Source organism: Marmota marmota, unplaced genomic scaffold (assembly GCF_001458135.2).
Source record: "Marmota marmota marmota unplaced genomic scaffold, marMar, whole genome shotgun sequence".
Lineage (NCBI taxonomy): Eukaryota > Metazoa > Chordata > Mammalia > Rodentia > Sciuridae > Marmota > Marmota marmota.
The window spans coordinates 11,627,390-11,652,124 of NW_026000005.1; the positions used below are offsets into that span (position 1 = coordinate 11,627,390).

General features: G+C 41.7%; 1 protein-coding gene across 2 annotated transcripts in view; it reads right to left on the reverse strand.

The window, feature by feature from the left end:
* Stat1 (signal transducer and activator of transcription 1) overlaps window positions 1–24,735 on the reverse strand; it is a 37,860-nt gene that overhangs the window by 5,305 nt on the left and 7,820 nt on the right. Inside the window, exons 6-23 of one of the 2 annotated variants that reach the window (XM_015481161.2) lie at window positions 22,865–22,954; window positions 21,398–21,476; window positions 20,310–20,401; window positions 19,941–20,092; window positions 17,572–17,730; window positions 15,883–15,975; window positions 14,323–14,382; window positions 11,703–11,732; window positions 11,515–11,608; window positions 10,454–10,495; window positions 9,076–9,159; window positions 8,553–8,651; window positions 7,303–7,438; window positions 5,887–5,936; window positions 5,065–5,159; window positions 4,175–4,320; window positions 1,817–2,002; window positions 811–886 (exon numbers count right to left, since the gene is read on the reverse strand). In XM_015481161.2, the coding sequence (XP_015336647.1) occupies window positions 811–886; window positions 1,817–2,002; window positions 4,175–4,320; window positions 5,065–5,159; window positions 5,887–5,936; window positions 7,303–7,438; window positions 8,553–8,651; window positions 9,076–9,159; window positions 10,454–10,495; window positions 11,515–11,608; window positions 11,703–11,732; window positions 14,323–14,382; window positions 15,883–15,975; window positions 17,572–17,730; window positions 19,941–20,092; window positions 20,310–20,401; window positions 21,398–21,476; window positions 22,865–22,954 (1,763 nt within the window). Of the gene's footprint in view, window positions 1–810; window positions 887–1,527; window positions 1,540–1,768; window positions 2,003–4,174; window positions 4,321–5,064; window positions 5,160–5,886; window positions 5,937–7,302; window positions 7,439–8,552; window positions 8,652–9,075; window positions 9,160–10,453; window positions 10,496–11,514; window positions 11,609–11,702; window positions 11,733–14,322; window positions 14,383–15,882; window positions 15,976–17,571; window positions 17,731–19,940; window positions 20,093–20,309; window positions 20,402–21,397; window positions 21,477–22,864; window positions 22,955–24,735 lie in introns of those variants that run through there. The other variant, XM_048808190.1, reaches the window with a different exon arrangement.

The window sequence follows — 24,735 nt, forward strand, 5'->3', positions numbered from 1 at the left end:
TTTGTGACTGAATGACCACTTTATATTTTTATTTTAGGAAAATGTACACGTTTATAAAGCACATCTGAAAATGTATGGATCACCAGCAGTTTCTGTCCCCAGCCCGGCCCCTTGGGAATGTATGTACTGGACTCTAGATGTGAGTGGGTCACAGCCAGACTGGAACCTAGGCCACTTCTGCCTGGTTAAGCCTCGGAATGAGCACGAGCCGTGTGCCACCCTGGAACGGCAGTGCCCCGTGGCTTACCCTAGACAGAAAAGCACCAGAGAAATGTCTGGGGAGTCCCTCATCCCTACCTTGAGATTTGTATGCAGATAAAGCTGCTCCAGAGTGTTTTTACATGAAGGCTACATCCATTCAGCCCAAGACAGTGCTGCAGGCCAAATAACTGACAATGACTTTCCAAACCTTTTTCTACCTTTTATGAAATGAAACAACAGAATAAAAGCAAGCGGAAAATGTATCTCGATGATTACTTTGGCCTTTTCTAGGTTGAAAAGAACTGCTTTCCCACTCTTTGCAATTTTTGTTCATTTTATTTATGCTTTTTCAAAGTATCCGTTTGGGGAGAACTTAAATACCTTACATACAACTTTGGTTTTCCTGTTTTGTTTTGGTTTTTGGTTTTTAAAGGCAGTCAAATGCTGGCAGACAGTGACACCAGGATCTCTAATTAGGATCTTTCCAACAAGTCCAACTGTAATGGCGACAGCAATTACAAAGGAAAAGCAAAATACACTCGCCAGGCCCCAGCCAGGGCCAGGGCTAGTGTGCAGTTTGGAACATGCCAGTCTTCTGTGCTCACTTACACTTCAGACACAGAAATCAACTCAGTCTTGATGTATCCAGTTCCTTTAGGGCCGTCAAGTTCCATTGGTTCTGGTGCTAGAAGCAAACACAGCATGTAACTTTCCATTAGAGAAATTACCAAAGAATATTTTGGGGGATCAAAATTCTACTGTTTTTCTTGGCAGCTCAGAGTCCTGCAATTTTTAAGGGGTTGTGATCTCCCTGCCTGAGTCATCTGAAATTCTGGTGGGCATGAAGAAGCAATTAGCAGAAAAAGAGTGAGTATCTCATTAGCAGCCTAGCTAGGAGCTTTCTCTTCCTCAAGCTGTAATCCTCCAAGATGGCCACATGTGCCAAGTTCTCACTGGTTTAGCTGATGATATACATGCACGTGTTTAATTCCAAAGTGACTGTCCTAATAAATAGTGATACTTCTCATTCTGAAAAGCAATTAGCTTTTCTGGCATGTTCTAAAACTAGAAAAACCTAACTTGAACTTTTTCAAATATGATTCAGTGGTAACTGAGAAGCCTAAGACTGTTATCCTAGACAAAGCCCCCTCTTAATAAAAACTAATAACAATAGGATCTAACAAATAATTGGGCTGATGAAACAGGTTACTTCTCATGGACCTGTTTCCTTAATTTAACATGAGCAGACTGGCACAAATCAGTTGGTCATACTTCCCTTCCTGTGCAAAAAGTGACAATGTAACAGATACACAGACCAGAAATAGACTTTCCCTATACCTGTAAAGTATGAAATTATATAATCATGTCTTGCGTGCTGTATTAGGCCAAATAATGCATTTCATTACCACCACACTGAGTGCATACTGTGTTTTGAAAGCCTGCTTTTACTAATCCATAAGAGAGTAGTGGGTTAAAGACAGCAGGCTGGCCCTGGCTGGGAGGATGGCAAAGGTAAATCCTGTTTTTAAATCTGGTCTGCACACAACACTCGCCTACCAGGAAAGACGGCGCTGGGCTGTGTCTCAGGAGGGCAGTGGTGATTGTTCCCACCTACCTTCCTTTGGCCTGGAGTAGTACTTTCCAAAGGCATGGTCTTTGTCAATATTTGGATACAGATACTTCAGGGGATTCTCTGGAATGTTTTCAGCAGCCATGACTTTGTAATTGCGAATTATATCAGGAAAAGTAACAGCAGAAAGTTCTTTCTTTGTGTAGGGTTCAACCGCATGGAAGTAAGGTTCTAAAAAGGAGAGATGCTCAGTGAGTCCCAGTGAATTCCACAGAATATTCCACAATGACACAGAGAGAAGCAAAACATTGTAGATTATACAGATGTGAGCGAGCTCATGAGAACTAATTATAATCTAGGAGCTGTCACACATACCATGGACTGCTTTATTTCTAAATAAATTACAATCCTGTCTTTAATAGGGAAAAAACAAAGGCAGGTTTTACTCTCAGTAACAATGTGTTTGTCATTATTTGCCTAGATTTATAAATGTGGCTAAAAGAGGTTTGTTAAATTCCTTTAGAAGCCTTCATCTTCAACAAAATGCTGCCCATAGGCAGATAAGTAATTAATTACCAATTGGGTCTCTTTTGGCTCAAGCCACAGATTAAGTTATTAAAAGATGAGCTCATTTTGTTTTTCTTTTCATATTGAAAAACATAATTATTAAAATAAATGATGATGATCTACAGGAAAAATAAAACTTTTGAAACAAGAAAAGATCTCATATTCTACTTTTTTTTCTAATTTTTAATGCAATAAGCCACAGTTTAATTAACTCCTATTCTTATCCCAGACCTGATTCAAAACTTTCTTCCTACTGATGAACCCAGCCTAATTTCATTTTAAGATTGGGAACCATCTTGTCATGAAAAGTTAATTTCTGTTTTACTATAAATTACTGCGATTTTTAAACTTGTTTGGAATTCCTGCCCGGGCCTTGAACTCACCAATGCCTGGTCTTCCCTGACCAGATAACAACCCTCTCTAAAACCTTAGTGACACCTCATAAATCCTGGCTCCCCCGACCAGATAACAATCCTCTCTGAAACCTCAGCAGTGCCTCATAAATTCTGATGTTGGGATCTGAATTTACTCCCTACCTTTAAATGTCATGCCATGTAGATCATTAACCTACTATCTGCCTTTGTATTATGCTTGTCAAAATTCTGTTATCTGTAAGTTCTCAAGACAGCCCCCCTTTGCAACTTTTTTTGCTATAAAATCTCATTCTTGAAGAGCTGGTGGGCTGGTCTCTAGCCCACATTAGGGGAGACAGTCGCTGATCAGCTCTCTTTGTGTATGCAAATACAAGCTTGCTTTAGTTTGATTTAAAATTGGAGTTGGTGGTTTTTTTCTTTGCATCAGGGTTCAACACTATTTTATCCAAAATCCCACTTCTGTGTGCACATATTCCAAAAGGTGCTGAGCAGTGCTTTGGGAGTCCTCTCTAGAACTTCTGCTATGCTATATCCTAAATCTATGTGGCTGGTGCAGCCCTGCTTACACTTTCCTGGTTGACAAGTGTTTTCTTCCTCTTTAATTGGGTCATAGCTCATCTCTGAGCTGCATCAGGAAATGAACTACCCCAGAAAAAAGAAAACAGGTAGGCTTCAACATCTACTGCCTACACCAGGGTCCAATCCCAGTCTTCACACTTTTCATCAGAAGCAAAAATGAACAGAACATCGTTTGCCTCTACACACCAACAACAGGGAAGTCACCACAACAAATCAGTTTTGTTTCCAGCGCTCTAGGCAAACTATAGGTGCCTGTGAAAAGTACTCAGTTTGCCATTATCATTTTTTCATCTGCACTCTTCAGCTTCACCTCCAGAGATCTGCTTCATGATGCCAAGGTTTCTGGAGTCTTTTATCTATGGACTCATTTGGTCAAAGAGAAATCCAATACACCAACAGAGATAAATGAGCAGCTGCTCTATTTGAAGGCAAGGCAGAGAGGACTGCAGCTTATCCTGAGAGCCCTTGCATCCAATCCCAGCTACTGGTATGTGTGGATAAAACCAAAAAGGAGGTCTTCTCACAAAGCCAATCCTCGCCTGTGCACTTGACTCTGGAGTTACCCTAAGTGAGTCTGGAACCTTAAACTGTGGCAAAAGTGAGCTCTTCCAAGGAACTGGCTACAGATGATATTGACTCACATCCTATCCTACAGAAAACAAACCTGACTGAAAGGAAGGAACTTGACCTTATCTTTTAAAAGCCATCATTTTCACAAAACATCCTAGGCAGTGATTCATCAATATTCATTTGGGGGAGGGGGTGTATAATAATATCCTATCTGGGGGCCTCAGTTGGGTAAGTCTGGGCTGATCTGCAGTAGTAAAGAGGATGTCAGCCATATGTGGCACCGTGCCCGGGTGCTCCAGTGCCCTTCACTTACCACCTCCATTCTGGGACCGCTCCACCCATGTGAATGTGATGGCCCCTTCCCGAGAGCTCTCGCTGAACCGCAGCAGAAATGTCCCCGGCTGCTGGTCCTTGAGCAGAGAGCGTTCTTGCTCCTTGCTGATAAAGCCCATGATACACCTAGACATGGAGATCACCAGTGTCACTTGTAGTTCAATCATGATTTTAATTTTTATATTAACTTGACAAACCAAGAAAATGACTGCAACATGGTAAGAGAACATATAATAAAAAATCTATAGACTATTTAAAAATATATTTAATTGAAACTTAAGGAAGCATTTCACTTACACATATGTATGCTAAACTAAAAAAAAATACATAATGCCAGCAGGATGCTACAGATGTTCACTAAATACATGCTGGATTAATGGGTCTTTCATCATCATTTGACTTTAAAGGCTATGAAAATATCTGAATTTACACATTTTTTATGCTTAAGAGGAAGATGCAGAAAATATATTTTAGATTCTAGCATCTCTGGTCACTTTAAAGCTTTTGTTGAAGTATCAGCTCATCCTATGAGTGAGTGAGACAAAATTTACCAAGTTGAAATGTCTCCTTTCCTATGGACAATATAGCAGGTGATCAAGAAACACTTGTTGAATGCATGAATGGCACTCAGTTGGTTTTCTTTCTTTCTTTTTATTTTTTAATTTAGTTTTGCATAAATACTAAGGAAGGATGAAGTTTAATTTTCTGAGGTTCCACTCTCATAAAGCCTTGACAGCCGTAAGTATGCATCACTGTGAGGTGCACACAAATCCTGTCCAATAAGGAAGCCCAGCTCAGGCTTTGTCTGAACCTTCAGTAAGGCTGCATGTACTAAAAACGTTTCAAAAATGCATCCATCAGGGTCCTTACCCATCATTCCAGAGAGACAGCAGGTGTTTTTTAATGAGTTCTAGGATGTTTTCAATCCAAAGCCAGAAGGAAAAATTTTTATCATTAATATTTTCCTGAAAATATACCAATGCATACATTAGGATTCAAGAAATTCAAAATAGTGACTCAGCATTTTCTCTCCCACTGCTGTATTTTAATTTGCAAAGATACCCCAGCTGCCAAAGTAGAACTGTTCAGCACACAGCAGCAGCGGTCCCTTGTTGGGGAATGTCTCCATCCCTCCCCTCTTATCGGTGTTAAGAACTGGACCTCTCCACTTCCCTGGGCTGGGCTCTGCTTCCCTCTCCAAACAGTAGCAAAACAGCCAGGGGATGACCTCCAGGGCGACTCAAAGAAACAAAAACTGCCCTCAGACTTGCGGAGCCCAGTAGAGTGAGCTGATCAACACTATCTGGTGACCCCATTGGGGTCTAACTGCTGCCTCCAGCTGGTCCCTCTGTTTGATACACTGCAAAGCTCATCAGGCCAGTCAGGCCAAGCTCACGTTTCACATGGACAAGGCCAAAACACTGCTGGGCAGTGGGCTGGTGTGAGGGAACTGAAGACTCATTTCGGATATGAAAGAATGTTATCACTCAGGCAGGTGCTTCCCGTCAGACTCTGGCTTGGAGACTGACCTCCAGAAACCTCCAGCCCTGAAGGAAAGTAAACAACTTGCCCTCAGGGCTCCGTGGGTGAGAGGCAAACATGCCAGAATAAGCAAACAGTTAAGCACCACAGTGAGGAAAAGGAGAACCACCACAGAGAGTGCAGAGAGGATAGAGCCCCAGTAATACCCACCTTACAAAACCTGGTCCACGGAATAAGACCATCCAGGCCAGCATTAGGACCTAAACAACAACAACAACAACAAAATAAGCTTTTTCAGTAAACAGAAAATAGTTCTGGTGCCTTGATCAGACTTATATTTGCTCTCAAAGAACTAACACCCAAAAGAGTGCATGTACATGGTTGTTAGACTCAGAAATATTAATGCTACATTAATTGAGCAATTATCATCTAGGCTATGAAAGGACAGAACTACAGAACTGAAACAATCCAAAACATGAACAGTTTCATTCATGCTGGTTTGATTTTAATGGCATGAAAGAATTGGTGACAAATTACAGGGCACTATGATTATGAGAGTTTTTAGGGAAAGCGGAAGCATCAAAAAGCCTCACCATCTGCTCCTTTCTCTCCAGCCCCTTTTATCTCTCCCTCTCTTCTGAAGAGGACAAATCTCTTAAATCCTCCACACTATAGTCCCTCCTGAGCTGACTGTCTTTGGCATTAAAGCAAAGCTCCCTTTGGTCCCTCCCTATGCAGGATCATTTCCCACTGCCTCCTGTTACTGCCTCAGCACAGTCTCCTCTCTAAAGACCCTGTGGCATTTTTTGTGGAAGTTCAAACCAAGATCAAGATTACCCTATGTGAAGAACCTAACTTTGAGGCTTGACTTTCCAAGCTTATTTTTAGACATTGATTACAGATCTCTCTCAGTGCTCCTCCAAACAGGACATGGGCTCAGGGAAGTGGATGCAAATCATAAGCCAAGCAAGAGAAATAAGAGGAAGCCTAGGTATTACTAGAAGCTAAGAGCTAATAACACCAAGTTGTTAAAGTTAACCAGGGAATAAGATGGGGTAAGTCCACTGCTTATGCCGTGACAGGTAGAAAAGATACATTTCTTGACTCTCCACAAATAAGGAAATGGAATAAGATGATTTTATACTTCTTATTAAATAGCAGAAGACTAGCCCCCCATGCTGTCAGTGACACAGCTGGGAGGGAACCGTTGAAGGCCATCTGGTTCAGAAGAGCCCACTGGCATGGTATATGCAGCCCCGCTGCATAGAAAGCAAATCTGGATAAAAGTTGTTCAAGAATTTTTAAAGGAGTGGTTCAGATGCTTCTGTTCATTGAAAGTACATAATCCAAAAAGCTTTCCCTTCAGATTCTTTCTCAGAAATGTTAATAAGAGGGACAACCAGGAAAGAATTCATGTAACCCTGTTATCAGGTCTACATTTCTCCCCAGGGTGAAGTCCCATTCTCAATTAGCTGTCTCAATAAGCTGCAGCTTGAAATGCCAACAGTTTTTAGAAACACTCTCTACCTTCAAAAAAATAGAGAACAAAGAGGATCACAAGAGTCAAAAGAGATATTTTTATGAGTTTATATTTTTTATATAGACAAAAAGTTACTATGCTCCTACCCAGAAGTTTCTCTCCCAACATGCTCAGCTGGTCCACGTTGAGACCTCTCTTGGTGACGGATGAAAACTGCCAACTCAGTACCTCTGAGAGCTGAGACCATCGTGCACATGGTGGGTTCAAGAAGAAGGACAGATTCTAGAAGAAAAGGACCCAAAGCCAGGGTTGATAAAGAGCCGCCAGTCACTAGTGAGGCACCACCACATGGGCCTGGCCCAAATTTTGGTCTAGTTTATACAATACACATGCATTCCCACAATTAGGGAAGAGAATTCTCATTATTTGACAATTCATATATATGAATTTGTTAACTCATTGTGATTTACTTCTAATTACAGAATCAATTCTCCTGGCACTTTGTGGTCATTTGAAGACAAGCCCATACAGAGAGTACCAAAAACTGTTAGTCCCCTCAACACACATGTTCCCAACTGAACTCTGTTCTCCCAAAGAGAATAATATCCTGACTTCCTATTTCTCACACTATAAACAGGTCTCCTCTGTGTCTTGCTTAGTGCAATGGTTTTTTCATTTTGTGATTCCTGATTGGTGATTTCATTGCTTAAAATCGTGCACAGTGTCATGCTAAAGTGCTGTCTGATGTACCTAAGCACAAGAAGGCTGCCATGTGCCTTATGGGAAAATCCATGCAGTAAAATAGCTTCCTTTAGGCATGAGTTATTGTGCTACTGGCTATAAAGTCCACATCAACAAATTGTCAGATATATTAGATAAGGTGCCTTTAAACAGAAATGCATATAAACAAATTGTGCACTGATGGGGTAACAAACATGTGACCAGAGTCTCACAGGAACAAACCCTGTATTTCCCCTAGGAACAATGATTGAACATTCACTAAATGTTCCTGGTAACTTCCAAGAACACGAGCACTTTGAATAAATAAAGAGAGTCAACTGTGAGTGTGATTGTTGTAAAAATTCAGCACGTTTGCCTAGTAGGTGATACATTAAAAATTTTAAAAAAAAGGCAGTAAAGGACCTCTTCCACAATAAAAGTGGTATGAAATCATCGATTGCCTGAGCTCTCTCATTACATGAAGGAAATCATTATTCTCATTTCTAGTGTCTGTGTAGTTTGCTCTCCCAGAATTACTTAAGATCCTTAGAAATGTCACATGACTTTGTCACTTCTCCCTCAATATCTGGCCATTGGGGGCTATTCTGAAGGTGTGTAACGAGAACATGGGGTCTTTGTTTCACCCTTAGTACAATCGCAACTGTGTTTTCCATACCCTGGGTTCCGCCACCAGCATGTTGTACCACAGGATGGAGGCCCAACCACTAGGGAGCTGGCTGACGTTGGAGATCACCACGATGGGCAGTGAGGTCGTCTAAAAGTTGATAAAGACCTTGAAACCATCTGAATCACAGATCTATCACCTTGAAACAACAGCTTAAGCAAATGGGTTATTTGTAATTTTATATACATTTTATATTTGAAAATTTTAAATGTAAGGTTAGATTCTTTTGTTCACAATTTATCTTTGATATATTTTTCAGTTAATATATATGTTCCAAGACTTAATATAAAAAAGTTAACAATGGCTATCTCAACTGGAATATTTAGCTTACAGAATTTGAAGGCTAATTCAATTCTCTAGCTTCCTGGACCCTTAGATTAATGTCAAATAGTATTAACTGAAAAAGATCATCACTTTTTATGATTAAGTAAATATCGATAAAACAAAAATTGAGAAACACTAACTAGTTAGAAGTAAAAACAAAGCTTTTACCTTGAGACCCTGGAAATCTTACCTCGAGGTCAATGACCAGGCCAGGCTGGCACAACTGAGTTTCAAAACTAAGGGAGTGAAGCTCTTCAGTGACAACAAGAGGACCCTTGGGAGAGGAAAAAAAGGAGAAAGAGAGAATGTAAACATTCAGTCCCTGATCGTACAAATTTCAAAACTGAATAAACACCAGGTATAGTGGCGCACACCTGTGATCCCAGCAGCTTAGGAGGCTGAGGCAGGAGAACTGCACATTCAAAGCTAGTCTCAGCAATTCAGTGAGATCCTGAGCAAACTCAGTGAGACTGTGTCTCAAAATAAAAAATAAAAAGGGAAGGGGATGTGGCTCAGTGGTTAATCAATCCCTCCAATACAAAAACAAAACAAAACAAAAAAAACCCCTGAATAAACAGGTTACAAGGGTACTAGACCCAATCTGCTGTAACTCAGAAGACTCCAATATTCAATAACTTAAACCAGATTTGATTATTCCAAGCCTCTCAGTGTTCTCTCATGATAAAATGTCTCAAATTATAGCAAGGGATATCAATTCAGAGGAAGAAACATCAGTGGGCAAAAGCAACTTCTTAAGGGTTTTTCATGACTTAAGGCTCTGGGGCTGTACTCTCATGGAATTCAGGGAAAGAATTCACTTTCCAGGCAGATTCCCACTGAGCATGGCAGGTCACAAAGTGCTTTGGTATAGGTAGGAACAGATGGTTTTCAAAGCACCTTCACACACATTATGTAACATAAGCGTCACGACAACTTAGAACTAGGGAGGGCAGCTGCTGGACCCAGGAGGTCACAGAGACAGCTTCAGTGCAAACAGACCAGCATGTGTCTCATTGTTCTAGTGACCTCCACTGGTCGTGATGTGGAAGGGCAAAAACAGGCCAAACCAAACATTCCAAACCAGACATCGTGTCCTTGGTCCACAGATCATTTTTGAATGCATCACAAACACAACACAACTCCTTGAGGATCAGGTTGTGAGAAGAAACTGTGAAAACACTGCTACTGGGTAGGGGACATGAGGCAGGAGAACCCTCTCAACACCTGGTGTTTGGCATGTAGTCATAAACTGACCTCTCACTCCAGCTGACAGTAGTTCTCAGAAACCCGAGCTAAATCCTACAAGCTTCCTGTGACTCAATTTTCTCAAGATTCAAAGATGAGAAGAATACCGAAGCCCACCATGCCACCCCCCACCCCACTGGGCTGTCTGTGTGGGTCCAATGAGGTCATAAGCAAAATTCTTTGACAACCTTTATAAAGCATGAACGAAGGCCCCATTATCACAGATACACCCAGTTCCCTTTCCTGCCTGGCCACCAGAACCACAGACACACCCCCACTGGAAGACCTGCCTGATTAGGGCCCATACAACCGGAGACCCTCACCTCATTAGTTCTGTTGCCAGCATTTTTCTGCTCTTTCAGTTGCTATAAAACAAGAAACATCACAGTAAACCACATGTTCACCATCAAAGTCCATGTCTTCATTTATAAATCAGACGAAAGTGGGCATCACCAGATTAAAACAGCCCATGGAAGGGCTAGAAAGGACTTGACATTATCTCTAGAATTCAGAACAAGAGGCAAAATGGCCCTTGCCTGCGAACAGCATCCTGCTCCTTACCCCAGTAACAATCCGCCAAGTGCCCTCATTGGCTGTTTCATTGTCCCCCAGGCTCTGGAGACAGCTTCCCCTCCTTATTCCCTCAGCAGAGACTTCTAGCTAGAATCTAGTGACGCCAGGCCCAGATAAAACTGCCCTCAAGCAGATTTCAATCCCCAGGTTCCAGTGAGCCATGTGGGGTCAGTGGACAGCTCTGGACACCCTCATGCTCCCCAGGAGCACCAAGGATCTCACCCAGTGTGCAGTTATCTAGCTATGATACTTGTTGGCTCAGAGGATGGTCGTTAATGAGAAAGCTGCCTCCACCCTCCCTTCAGGCTCAGCCCAGATGTTGGGAGCCTCAGAACATCTGGCAGCTACTCTTTTCACAGACACAGAAAAAAAGGCAGCACCCACTTAAAACAGCCCCCTGAATTTCTATTGCCAGGCTGAAGAAGGGGGGCTCCTTCTCGGAAAAGAAAGTGGTAGAGTCAGGCTGCTGGGGACGTGGAGAGCGGGAGAAGGAGCAGTCAGGAGCCATAACCCTGTGGGAACTGCAGGGGGCCAGAGTGACTGGTCACAGATCTTGGAGCCACAAGAGCCGCTCTAACTTATGTGCACATGTGTTTATAAAATACTTGAACTGAGACCACCGCAGGAGCATTTCTGAGACAGTCGGGTGGAAAGCAGAGGGAACAACCCTGGACAAGGAGGACAAAGCAGGATGCCCTAAGGGCGGGTGATGAGAAGCCATCACTGCAAAGTGCCACTGAGTGCCACTCCAGTGTCAAGAGTGCTAAAAGATCAGACAGTATTAAGAGGGGAAGCCTGCGGGTCTCCCTACCAGGTGTCGGAATTCAGCCGCCAGACTTCCATTGGTGGATTCCTCCATGTTCATCACTTTCGTGTGTGTCCCCAAAATATTGAATTTCCTAAATCTATACAATACAGGAGAAAAATAATTAAAAGGCTTCAAGCTATTAGACACAAACAAACAAGAGAACAAACTATAGTACAAAATACATCACGTACCCTTTTACAGTGTTTCTCTCATTCACATCTCTGGGGGAAAAAAGATAGATATATACAAAATTACACCTGGGCATTTAAGACTGAAATAAGTTTTAAAAGAAATACAGAAGTATGTATGTAAGTAAAAATAAATTCATACCCGTGGGTTTGCTGCCCTGTTGACTCATTCACTCCCTTCCTCCACCCACTCGTATACACCAAGCCAAGATCTCAGGCAAAGAAACCACCTGAGCCTCACGTTCCTTGTTTGTCCAACAAGCTAATAGCACCAGCCTTAGGGGACACTGTGAGGAGCTGAGGGGTGAAAAGAGCAGAGGACAACTTCAAGAAACATGAGCCGAGTCCGCGCTCTGCACTGGAGCTCCAGCAGACACACTGCTCTGGTGCCACAGAACCCCGAGGACCTTCCAAGGTGACTGCTTAATTTATATATATATATTTTCTCTGTTATCTTCAATGCTCTTGTGAAAGTACCAGAACAGTCGATTATTTGGGGAAACAGGCACGTTTCAGTTTGAGTTTAAAATCTTGAAAGATCTTGCACCTCATATAAATTCAGTGAACACTTTGGCAAGCTACAATTGGATACAGTTTGTCCCCAAAAGCTTCCTGTATGGGAGGCCTAGTGCCCAGGGTGGTGATGTTCAGAGGTGAGGCTCAGTGGGAAATGATTAGGTCACTGGGGTGCTGCCCTTAGAAGCCATCAAGGCCTGCCTTGGAGGAGTGGGCTAGGTCTTGTGATACTGCACTGATTACTCCATGAGCCGGTTGTTATGAGGCACAGCTGGCCTTCCCAGATTGCTCTTTTGTTTCCTCTCTCACCATGAGTTTCTCACATGCCTGCCATGGGATACCACCCACCACATTGTGCCATAACACGAGACCCTTGCCAGCCGCTGTCACCTGATCTTGAAATTCACAGCCTTCAGAACTGTGAGCTAAATAGACCTATTTTCTTTATATAAAGTACCCAGTTTCAAGTACCTTTAAGGACTTTCTAACAACCTAAAAGGGACTGTCATGTTCGGGCCAAATAATGTATCTGTTGGTGGCATAGATGTAAATGAGAAATCACTAGCTCACTCACAGGAGTTAGCTGCCCTTCCTTTCCTATCTCAGCTAGAATGTCAGTGTGACATTGTGAATAATAATAGTTATAAAAGGGACCTATTTTTCCCTGTTCGGAAAAAAAAAAAGAATTTAAAATAAAAGTAACAGTATGATTCAAAGTTGCCTTATCAAAAGAAGAAGAAAAAAAGAGCTGAACAGACCGAAAAGACAAAGGGGCACAAACAAGCTGAAAGAACTGAGCAAAAGCAGTGTGGTGAGCTGTCCCTGAGAAGTACTTGCCATCCCTTGTACCTCGGCTGGCCTTGACTTGCTTCTAATGACAGAATGGATGGGACTGACTGCACAAGTTCAAGGCTAGCCTCCACCTGCTGGAAGAACATTGTCGCCATGTGACAGGCTCAGGGTGGCCTCTCAGAGACACACGAAGGAGGACCCTGTTACTCCAGCTGAGACCCCTGATATGTAACAAGGCCACACTAGACCAGTCATCTCCAGCCAAACGAGCCCAGACCAGAAGGGCCATCTACAACTCACAGCATATGAGAAACAGTAGGTTTTTGGGCATTGAGCTACTAAGTTTAGGGATGGTTTGTTCTGCAGTAAAAGCTAACTGGTTTACAGAGAAGTCGAAGACAATGGCTTGCCCAAAGGGAAGACAAAGGTGCAGGCAGTACTACAAGGAAGATGACTTTTACAGGAGTGAAAAAAGCCAAAAGCCAGAGGAAAATGATCTGAATTCTCATAAATGGTTTGGAAACTTACTAAATCAGTAGATAATACAAGATAACAAAAGCATTAAATATGTGTGGGGGGAGACAGCCTGGCAAGGTAAATGGTGAGTCACTGCTAGTTCAGGTCTGAGGTCTAAGCGCAAAGTGGGGTGGGCTGCTCCATCTGGACCCCCATGAAAGATGCTGCCCATTTTTGGGTCCCCGATAACCCAAAAAGAAAAGGGTGACAGCAGCAGTTTCCATGTATGCTCCCCAATGCCTGTAACCTTACTCTAGAAACGACAGCCTCCCGGCTGGCCACAGTCTTACAGCTGGATCTTCAGCTCTGTTGGATCGAGCGCCATTAATTTAAATCTATTGGATCATTTATAACAGTTCTAGTGGATCTGACTAGGATGGATCCTCTGCTCATAGGCAGCAGAGTTAGGACCCTGGGCTCAGCCCTAGGTCCCCAGGGAGGTAGCAAACTTCCTCCCAGTACAGAGAGGTTGAACAGTTGATGAATCAGCTCATTTAATGGAGGAGTCCATATTTGGTTAATAAAATCAGCACTTCAGCTGGGTATGGTGGCATACACCTATAATCTCAGTGGCTTGAGTGGCTGAGGCAAGAGGATCATGAGTTCAAAGCCAGCCTCAGCAAAAGTGAGGCGCTAAGCAACTCGGTAAGACCCTGTCTATAAATAAAATACAAAGAAGGACTGGGGATGTGGCTTAGTGGTCAAGTGCCCCTGAGTTCAATCCCTGGTACCCCTCTTCCAAAAAAAAATCAGTATTTCAATAGTACATGTATCTTAGATAATATTAAAAATATCTCACTTGTCAAATAAGACTTTGACTTTCAAATTATAATTCAGCTCTTGCAATTTCACCAACAGTCTGGAAAGAAAAATAAAAGACATTATTTTAAAAAAATTATCTATTACAGTTTACTTATTATGCCAATTCCCCATATATGTACATTTATATAAAATATTCCCCCTCCAATTTTTGATTTTTACAAACAATGAAACTGACATGCTTTCATATCTACTTAGCTTTTTCCTAACTGCATTTGTAGGGTTAATTCCTAGCTGTAAAATTGCTGGAGGCAAAATTTAATATTAAATTCTGATGGCACACAGCATTAATTCTACATTCCCATCAAAATTAGTGAGAGTAGCAGCTTCTTCAAATAAACTTGCCAACACAGAGTTCATCAAAGTTTGTACTCTGGGCCAATCTATATGGTGAAAATAGTGAATGTTACTCTATAAAACTTTTATCTGATTTTCTGCCCTCTTGGGAGAAAATAAAAACTATCATCCATAACCAGAAAAATGAGGGTACGGCTTTATCACGCCAGGGAGGTATGGAAAGATGGAAGGCATGAGACTGGGCTGAGACATCACATGCCTCTGCTCCATTAGCTGGGGACTGTGGGGAAGAACGCTCAGGTCTCTGGTCAGCTCTGTTCAGTGGAGCAGAGGCCAGGATCAGATAGATGTCCACTATTCCTGCCCACTGTGAGTTGTGGATCCCATGGGTGCTTATCTGTGCTACTGTAACTGTGCCAGGCAGGGAAGCAGCACCTGTGGACCTGAATCAACAACGGTCAACCCTGAAGGCAAGCCCAGCTCTTCAGGGTCTAACTGCTCAACTCTAGAGGAAAGAGTAAATGAACGTACCTTACCATCCTTTAGAACAGGGCAAAGCTGCATGTTCTCACCCAGACCAGGTCTACCATTATCAACAAGTAGAAAAGCAGCTACAAAATACCACCTGTGTAGAAGCCTAGTTCTAAAAAATGAAATACTATTTGTCCTGAATTTTATGTGCATGTGTGCCTATGTATGAAATATATATGTACATGCATGGATTTACACATATTTGTGTAGACATAGACAAAATTATGGAAAGACAAACACAAGGCTCTGTACTATTGTGGTCCACAGACTTAGATCACAGACCACTTTGGGAAACTGATAAAAGCTATGAGCTCACCAGAAAAATGTATATCATAATCTATGTCTGCATACAATACTTCAGTTTTAGGGGTTCATAAAGCTCAGGTTATGAGCCTCTGCTCAAGGTGTGGCTGGGGAACTTTCTCACTCTTTATCATATGCATTTCTGCAATTCTGTATTCCTTTTTACTATGAATATGCATTACATTTACATTTGGAAAAAATCCCAGGTGTGTATATATTTGCATATACATTGGCTATATTTCTATCCTGAGCATAAAGGATAGAATCTTGGATATTCTAAGTAAGAATTCATATTAAATTATTTCATGAAAAATTATTTCCTCTAAAGTACCTATACAACCATCATGTAAAAGAAAATTAGGGGTACAAACTACAGGACAGATAGCATATGGAAGTACATCTTTATTACCTCAATTTCACAGTGAACTGGACCCCAGTCTTCAAGACCAGTGGCCTCTGAGGATGAGTCGGCATGCATGGCTGTCTCTCCACCACAAATGAACTATAAATACCCAGAAAGAATAGACAAATTAGCATGTCCATCAAGGTTGAGGCAGCAAAAGAAGAAATAACTTTCCTTAGGAAACAAATAGAGAACATAACCTAAAAACCAGTCTGTAGGAATCTGACAAATTGTATGGACAAAATAATTCCATTAGTTAGAAGAGAAATCCCAAAACCCAAGCAAGCCTGTAATCCTAGTGGCTCAGGAGGCTGAGGCAGAAAGATCACAAGTTCAAGCCCAGCCTCAGTAACTTAGCAAGGCCCTAAGCAACTTAGTGAAACCTTGTCTCAAATTAAAAAATAAAAAAAAGGGCAGGGGATGTAGCTCAGTGGTTAATTGCCCCCGAGTTCAATCCCTGGTACAAAACAAATAAACAAATAAACAACAACAACAAAAAACAGAGTAATTGTAAAAACTTATGACACTATCCAACAGTGAAGAGTCTAAAATCATTTATGTTCATTTACAAATTTGCATTAAGAATCAAATTTTTCAATAAAAGAATTCAAACGTCCTTAATATTTTCAATGACAAGTTAATGTTAAAACAAAAAAAGAAAGAGAAAGAAAGAAAGAGAGAAGGAAGGAAGGAAGGAAGGAAAGAGAGAGAGAGAGAGAAAGAAAGAATGAAAAAAAGAAAGAAAGAAAGAAAGAAAGAAAGAAAGAAAGAAAGAAAGAAAGAAAGAAAGAAAGACACTTGCAATAGGAACTCTACTCTTTTGCTTAGTTTGGAAAAACTATTCTTTACAAGGCAATGTGCTAGCCCCATGGGGGCGGGAGTGGGGAGGAAGGATGACAAAGAACCTTCCCATTTTCAACAAAGATAACAGAAACACATAAGCAGTTTTCTAATCAAAGGCAGAACAGGAGAGGAATAGAGAATGAACTGGGCAGGTCTGCAAGGGAGAGAATATCTGCTTGGGAACTCTGGGAAGGTTTAATGGCGAGGCACAAACTAAAACCTTGAGGGTGATATAATGAGGACAGTAGGTATGACAAGAAGGCTTGAGGTAAAGGAAATAGAGCCGTGGAGAAGAAACTGTACAGCGTGGGCCCAGGAAAGAGCAAGTTGGCATCTGCATGGAAATGGGGTATGTGAAGAAGCTGAGAGGAGCAGCCAGCAGGTCCAGTTTGTGGAAGTGGGCCAGGAATGTCCAGCTGAGGTGCCCCACTTGCTACGTGATGAGACCTCTGTCCTGGGACACCCCTGGGTCTCAGGAGCTAGGGTGCATGGGCTGGAAAAGGGGCCTGGTTGGGAGGCTACTATGTAAGAGTCCAGAAAAGAAGATTTGAGAACCTGAAACACCATGAGGCCAAGGTACAGGAAGGAGAGGATAAACACCCTGGTGGCAGACATGCTAGGTCCTGGCATAGAGTGGCTGAGGGGCAGTAAAAATTAAGGGTGCTGTGGCTTCCAGCCTAGGAAGACTGGAGGACCACTAGCATAAGCAAGGAATTCAGGAAGTCAAATGCCATTAAGAAATGTGTCTAGCCTATTAAATATTAAATCCTTCTAAATTATCTGAATTGCTATAAAGATGTTCCTCTGCATAAATCAACTGCAGTAGATGCAAATAAATCCCCCTGGAGTTACCTCTGAATGAGCTGCTGGAAGAGGCTGAAAGTGCGTTCCCATAACACCTTTTTATTTTTTGTGATAGGGTCGTGATCGTAGGTGTACTTCTGCTCCAGTTCCTCCAGCTTTTTTAGCTGCTGACGAACCTGCTGCAGACTCTCTGCAACTATGGTGAACCTGGGAAGGTACAAGACACAGGTGTCTCAATGAGCAATGGTCTCAAAGCAGCCTGGGTTGAAGAGAATTATAGGAATCCATGAGCTGTTTGGGCAACATATTATTACCCATGTTGTGGACTCCACACTCCAGGGAGAAGTGAAGGAAGGGTGGGGGAGGCGAGGCTTATGTTGTCATTAGGAGCTCAGTTATTTTGGAGGAAAAAAAAATTAACATCCACTGATTGGTTAGGGCCTGGATCAAAAGCTTCTGTACACTCCGGAGACCTACACTAGTGTGCAGAGATGGGTGGGGCAGAGCTTCCAGGTGATCTGTAACTTCAATTGACCTTAAAGGTATCTGGGATTTAAAGAGGGCAAAGAGGAAGGCAGAGTCAGGGGAAATGCAAGGAGATGCCTTCAGGCGGTGCGAGACAGTGAGGCTCCGTGGAAGTTTTACAGCAAGACAGTGACCATGAGCAACCAGCCTTGGTGAGACCTGTCAGAGACACCATGCAAAAGAGAGTCTGGAAGCTGTGGGACCATGCAGGAAGGGGAGGGAAGAACCAAGACCACTGTTTCACTCAAGTGAGAGGAGAAAGTAATAGACTTCACCTAGACTCTAAAATAAGAAGGCAGTGAGAAAACCTAGAGATGGATTTTAGGTTTTCCTTCCTTAGAGTCAGTGCTAGTGGTGACATAGCCCCTAAGCCCAGGTGTGCTGTGGAAGGGCCATTTTATTTGCCTGGAGGATGACAGATGAAATCTTTTGAAAACATCTTCCCGCTGAAGAACGTTAACTTTGCTTAGTAGTTTTACTTCTTGAATCCAGTTCCAAGTACTGAGAGCCATTCTCCATCACAAAAATGTGAATACAGGGTGGTGGCTGGTGAGTTCCCAAGGAGATGCTGCCCAGCATCTCCCAGTCCACTTCCAGTCCCAGCCATGGCACACAGGAAACAACCCTACATCTGGGGAACACTGGAACACTTCTGTCTCAGGAAGAAGTGCCTACAGCCTCTGATGACCACTAGGGGGCTCCAGACACCCCAGCACTTCCCTGACCACCTGGAGGGCTCAGGGGGTCAGTATCTAGGCGCCGTCTGGGATGGGAAGCTCTGCTCTAATCCACAAGAAATTTGGAATATGTACAGGCAATTAATTCACAGAATAAAAATAAATGGCTGAATATTAACTGTGATTTTTAAAAAATCAGCACTGCAATCTCATGAAAATAACCCCACTAGGTCTCTGGTGCTTGGGTGTTTGGCAATTATCTCAGGCCACCATCCTCTCAGGTTCACTCTGAGATCCCACCTCTTCCATCCCTTTTGGTCCACCCCAAGTTCAGCTCTTGGTCCCTTCCCAGGACACAGTAATATGCTAATAGCATCCCAATCAGCCTTTCTGTCTCTATTCTCCAAGCTGCTGCCAGAGTGCCCTTTCTAAATAAAAATCAGAGAAATATAACTCCTGCTTAGGCCAAAAGCCTGCCTTTGCCTTTAGTGCACCCTGAGTAAAGACCCTCATTCTCAGCGTGGAGCTAAGAACCTTCATGACCGAGCTGAGGCATCTTTTGCCTCTATCTCCCTGGCATTTTCCAGCCATCCAGTGTGCCTCTGGGCCTCCGCCTACCTCCTCTCTCTGCTGGGAAGAACTTCTCCTCCCATTCAGAGAGCCAGAGCAGACCACCTCCTCTGCCCTCTTTTTGCTAGAGTATCTGGAACCCTTCACTGTTCAGAAGTATTCCCATATCGTCTTCCCCTCCACACTGGGAAATGAAGGGCAAGGCCCAAGAATCAATCTTCGTGTGCCCAGGTCCCAGCACAGAGCCAGCATTTCATACTTACCAGATGGACGGCTGAGTGGGTGGCCCATGACAAACCACTATTTCATGTAAGCCTAGAAAATGACTCAAGATGTTTTATTTTTAATAAAACATCAGGACTCAAGTTGTTGAATGTGTTACGTTAACAAACACGTCACTGGGGTTTTGGTACAGTCCAATGATACAGCCCATAGTCCAAGAATGCTCCAAATCAAGCAGACTTGGTGACCATGGTGACAGTCACACACAACACTGAACTTTCCAAGAGTTTCCAGGGTAAGAAGAAGCTGGACTATGTCAAACTCTAAACCAAAGTTTTGACAGGGCTCATTTCACTAAAGGTGCTCTTTATGAGTTTCTGTGGTCAGCCAGTCAGCTGCCAGTGTTCCACTCCGGAGACTCACCAGTTCTGCAGCTGATCAAGGCAAGCATTGGGTGGCCCCCCAATACAGGCACTCTGCTGTCTCCGCTTCCACTCCACTAGCTCATCATTAATCAGGGCATTCTGGGTAAGTTCAGTGATATTCAGCAGCTCTCGAATTTTGTGAACTATTTCCTAAAGGGAGAGGAAGAAACCACGTGAAATAAATTCACTTTTAATCAATGAAAAAAAAAAAAAGATTTTCTCCAAAGCAAAGCAAATATCCTTTCATTCTCAACTGGGGCTCTAATCCAAGTGGTTATAAAAATAATTTTTCCTCTCTTCTAAACTAACTTCCATTAGTTACAGCCTGTGACAAAAGCAACATGCTGTTCTGGAAAGCAAGGCCTACCTTTCTCTTATGGTCAAGCATTAAAAACATCTTCTGGAGAGAGAGCTCTTCCTGTTTCTGGTCATTCTTTGCTGCACCATTGGTTTCATGTTCTGTGAATTGAAAGACAGTGGACAAATACATATGTGTAAAAAGATAAAAATTAAAGCTAACCGTCACACAGATTTAGGAGAAATATGATATCAACTCAAAGTCTGGCCTTCAACCTTTATTGAAAAGAACAACAACAACAACAAAAAATGCCCTAATGTATAAAACTGGGCACACTGAAATAAAATACTAGTTTTCAGTGACTCATGTAATTGAAAACAGTACTACTATTCTACTTAAATCACTGTCAGAATATTACTTAAGTATAAATGACAAAATTCAAAACTTCAGATAAAAAAGTGTATATGAAATACATCTATGGCTTGGAAAGAGACAAGGACAACTAGTAGTTGAGGTTTCTTTCTCTCACACTGTTTACTCAAATCATACTGATAATCTCTCCCTAGCAATCAAATGTTCACTAGACAAGGATAAATGTGGTACTCTACCTGTTCTATACAATGCACATTCTGGGGTTATTTTTAGTTGCTACTACTGTTACTAATAAGCAGGAACAACAAAATAAATTGAAACTGCTTTAAAACAGTAAATGAGAAAAATGCTGAACCTATCTGCAGTGTATACACATGAGCTGAAATATTTGAAGCAACATCTACCAGTCTATGCCAATCAGTGGGCTAGATACAACAAACAATAAGGTGTGTTACACATGGTCAGTGGTTATCCACTGGGAGTGAATTTGCCCACCCCACTGGGGACATTCAGCAATGTCTGGGGACAGTTTGGGCTGTCACCACTGGGGGCGGAAGGGTAGTGCTGCTGACATCTGGTGGGAAGAAGTCAGGGATGCTACTGAAAGCCCCATGACAAATAATTATATTGTCTGAAATGTGAAGGTCTGGGTGATCAAGAAGACGAAATCAGTAACTCAGAGCTAGAAAATGCTTGGCAAATGTAAAGGAGTGATTTCCTTTGTTACCTGGTGTTGATAGGAAGGCACAGAGCCCAGGGGCACTACTTTCCTGGTTAACTCTTACCTCTATTCTGCAAGGTCTTGCATTTAAAGTCATATTCATCTTGTAAATCTTCTAGGGTCTTGATTTCATGTTCTATAGACTGCAGATAAAGATATGAACAAGTTTTCTTCTGATTATCAGATTCCAAAGACTTCAGGAAACAGATTATTGCTTCTACAGAATCCAGGAATATATAATTCTAGCTCCCTTCAAGATGAATAAGCCTTGTGAAGCTCTAACTACACAGGTGAAATACTATCATTCTCACTGATAAGAAGGTAATAACATTAAAAAATAATGAAAATATGTAACAATTCTCAAATTGTTATTACCTGGCTCAGGGCCTAAATTTTGACTGTTCCTCATCATTTCTGAGACTACCTCTAAGGTGTGACTTAGCAACTGCATCATGAAGCACACAGCAGGACAAAGCAAGCTCATGGAAAATTTTCTCAGATCTTACAAATGAGGAGGGTGACCATGCACATCTGTTTAACTGGGACAGTCCTGGTTGAGCACCTGCTGTCAAGGTGTAATTATTAACAGGGGCCTCTTATTCAGACACATCTGAATTCGGACAATAAATTGTACATGCGCTTTATAAATAAGCTTCATTTCTTTTGCATTTGGTCATATCTATACACATCCTTCTCTAGATTTCCATAGCTTTTCCAGACCAAGCTTGCTTGGTTTCCACTTTAATGCTGTGTTCCCCTAGGAGATCGCAGGACACTACTGCTCCTGAGTCTGGGGTTTGGAAAAAATGTCATCTAAAATACAGGAGTCCAGGCCATGCTGGTATTACCCAGAGACCCAGGGCAGGACTGGACCTCTCGCTGGAAGGCCTTTCCACAAATGTGGGCCTCATGTGAAGCAGAGCTCCTTAACCTTTCCCCAGGTAACCTCAGTGGAGAAGAATTAACACAGGCCAACAAGGGGGCTGTGGCAGCCCTCTGCTTCCATATGCTATCTTCCAAGTTTTATCATAAAATTGCTGCCAATTATCTTACTCTAATTAGAAATGTACAGGAATTTCTTTCAATGAAATGTTTTTTTTTGGCTCCTCCTCCAAGTCTTAGTAGAAAAATATCTGCTTGGAAAAAAATAAATTGTGCTTGAGGAAGATAGGCCTTGCTTACCCTAAGGCTCTGTGTGACTCCCAGAACAACCCTGATTTGATTTGAGAGTGTGGATGTTGAAGGACTGTTTAGTGCAGCAGTTTATTGCATAATGGGGCAAAGTCAACATTTACTGCATGATCTTGAAGGCAGAAAAATAAACTGGATGTTTGGAAGTTATGATAGGACTATAAAAAGTCTAGCTGTTCGCTGGCTTTACTGATTTGTTTACTTCTGGTTTAAACCTGCAGCAAAAATTTTCTTCTCAACTACTCAAAAGACTCCTTCTTAGGTTTGCACTCAGGGCAACTGAAATCATTTTCCCCTATAAACAGTTACAGAATAAATGCACGTTTCTCTCCATACTCACCATAACCTGATCCTTCACATTTCTAACTTTGTTGTCAAGCTCCTTCTGTTTGTCTAGCATCACGGTGTTCTGAATATTCCCTGCCTGAGCCTGTAATGGGAAGTGCATAGTTAGCAGCCATCATCTTCTGATGCATTTACTCACTGGCTACACTCCAAAGTCAAGTTCACACCTTGAGCCCCACCTACCTCCAGACCTTCCAAAACTTACTACAAGTTTCCCACATGTGTGTCAATAAGAAACAGCTCAGTTCCTGAGGCCCTGGAAAATGCTGGCAAACTGTTAAAAGGCTATAGAAAGCCTAGGCTCAGTTCTTGCTTAAAATAAATAGTGTTTCTAGAAGTTTCCATCAATTTTTAGAGTCGAATGGTATCACACAGGCATTACTTAAGGGTTTTTCAAATTCTGTACATTTTATGTATATTCATTAACATTATCCATATTAATCCTGTCATTATTTATTTTAAAGCCCTGTGATTCAAAATTCAGTTCCCAGACCAGCAGCATCTTATATCACTTGGGAGCTTTTGGAATGTGTAAACTCTGGTCCTAATCTGATTGCTAAACCAGAACCCCATTTTAACACCATCCCAAAGGATTCAGAGGTATAATGAAATTGGAAAGTATTTCTTTAAGAACTTCAGTGAAAATCTGCTATTACAAAACCAATAGATATAAACCCAGACTTGCCTGGGAGTCTTCAGTTCTACCAGGAAATCAGACCTGGGTGTCTGTTTATCACAGAAGGTATACCCTGTCAGTGCACACTCACTAGGTACTAAGTAAATGTCAGCCAACCTTGTAGGCCCAGGCATTAAGTGGTAAACAGGATGGCCCCTATTTTCATGGAGATTAGATTCTAGAAAGATGTTACTTTTGTTTAAAGGCTCCACACAGCAAAAACTGTGACTGTCAACCTTTCTTACAGTGTCCTTCATAGTACATTCTATGTGGGATTTTTTATGTATTCAAGGTAGTCAGTCTAATCTTTCCTCAATACCTAGATTGCTCATATTAGTGACCTCATATTAGAAAGTCTTTCCCTACTCAAAGAATATAAAGGAATCCATCCATTTTTTTCCCTAGCACTTGCATAGTTTCATGTCTTACTTTTATTTTTTAATTTTATATATATATATATATATATATATATGTTTTATTTTTTAGTTGTAGTTGGACACAATACCTTTATTTCACTTATTTATTTTTATGTGGTGCTGAGGATCGAACCCAGGGTCTCACATGTGCGAGGCGAGCACTCTACCGCTGAGCCACAACCCCAGCCCTTTAATTTTATATTTTGCATTTTAAAAATTTTATCTTCTTTTAGTTGATACATAAAATACAAAAATTGTACATAATAATGTGAAAATTCAGCATATGTATATACTGTATAATGTTTAAATTGGGATAAACATATCTCCTCAATCATGAGTCATTTCTTCATGGTGAAGAAATATCCTTTCTCCTAGCTTTCTGAAATATGTAGCACATAATTGTTATCTGCAGTCAGCCTACTGTGAAATATCACAGCAGAGCTTTTAATTATTTATTTGGATTTCTGAAATGTATGATGCTTGTTCCTATATTCCATGTGAAGCACAGGTCCAAGTTTAACTTTTTGCAATTGGCTGTCTTAACTACATTTAGTGGAAAGTCCCTATTTTCCCCAGGGCTTTGAACTGCCACCTGTACATATAAACTTCCATATGCACCTGGATTTATTTCTAGATTTTTCTTCCTCTTCCCATTGGTCTCTATATAAGCCTGAACCTTTGAACCACATTTAATGATAGAAAATTTTTAGAACGTCTGATAGGGCTGGTCCCATTTCATTGCTATATTTTTTCAGGAGTTTTCTTGTTATTCAT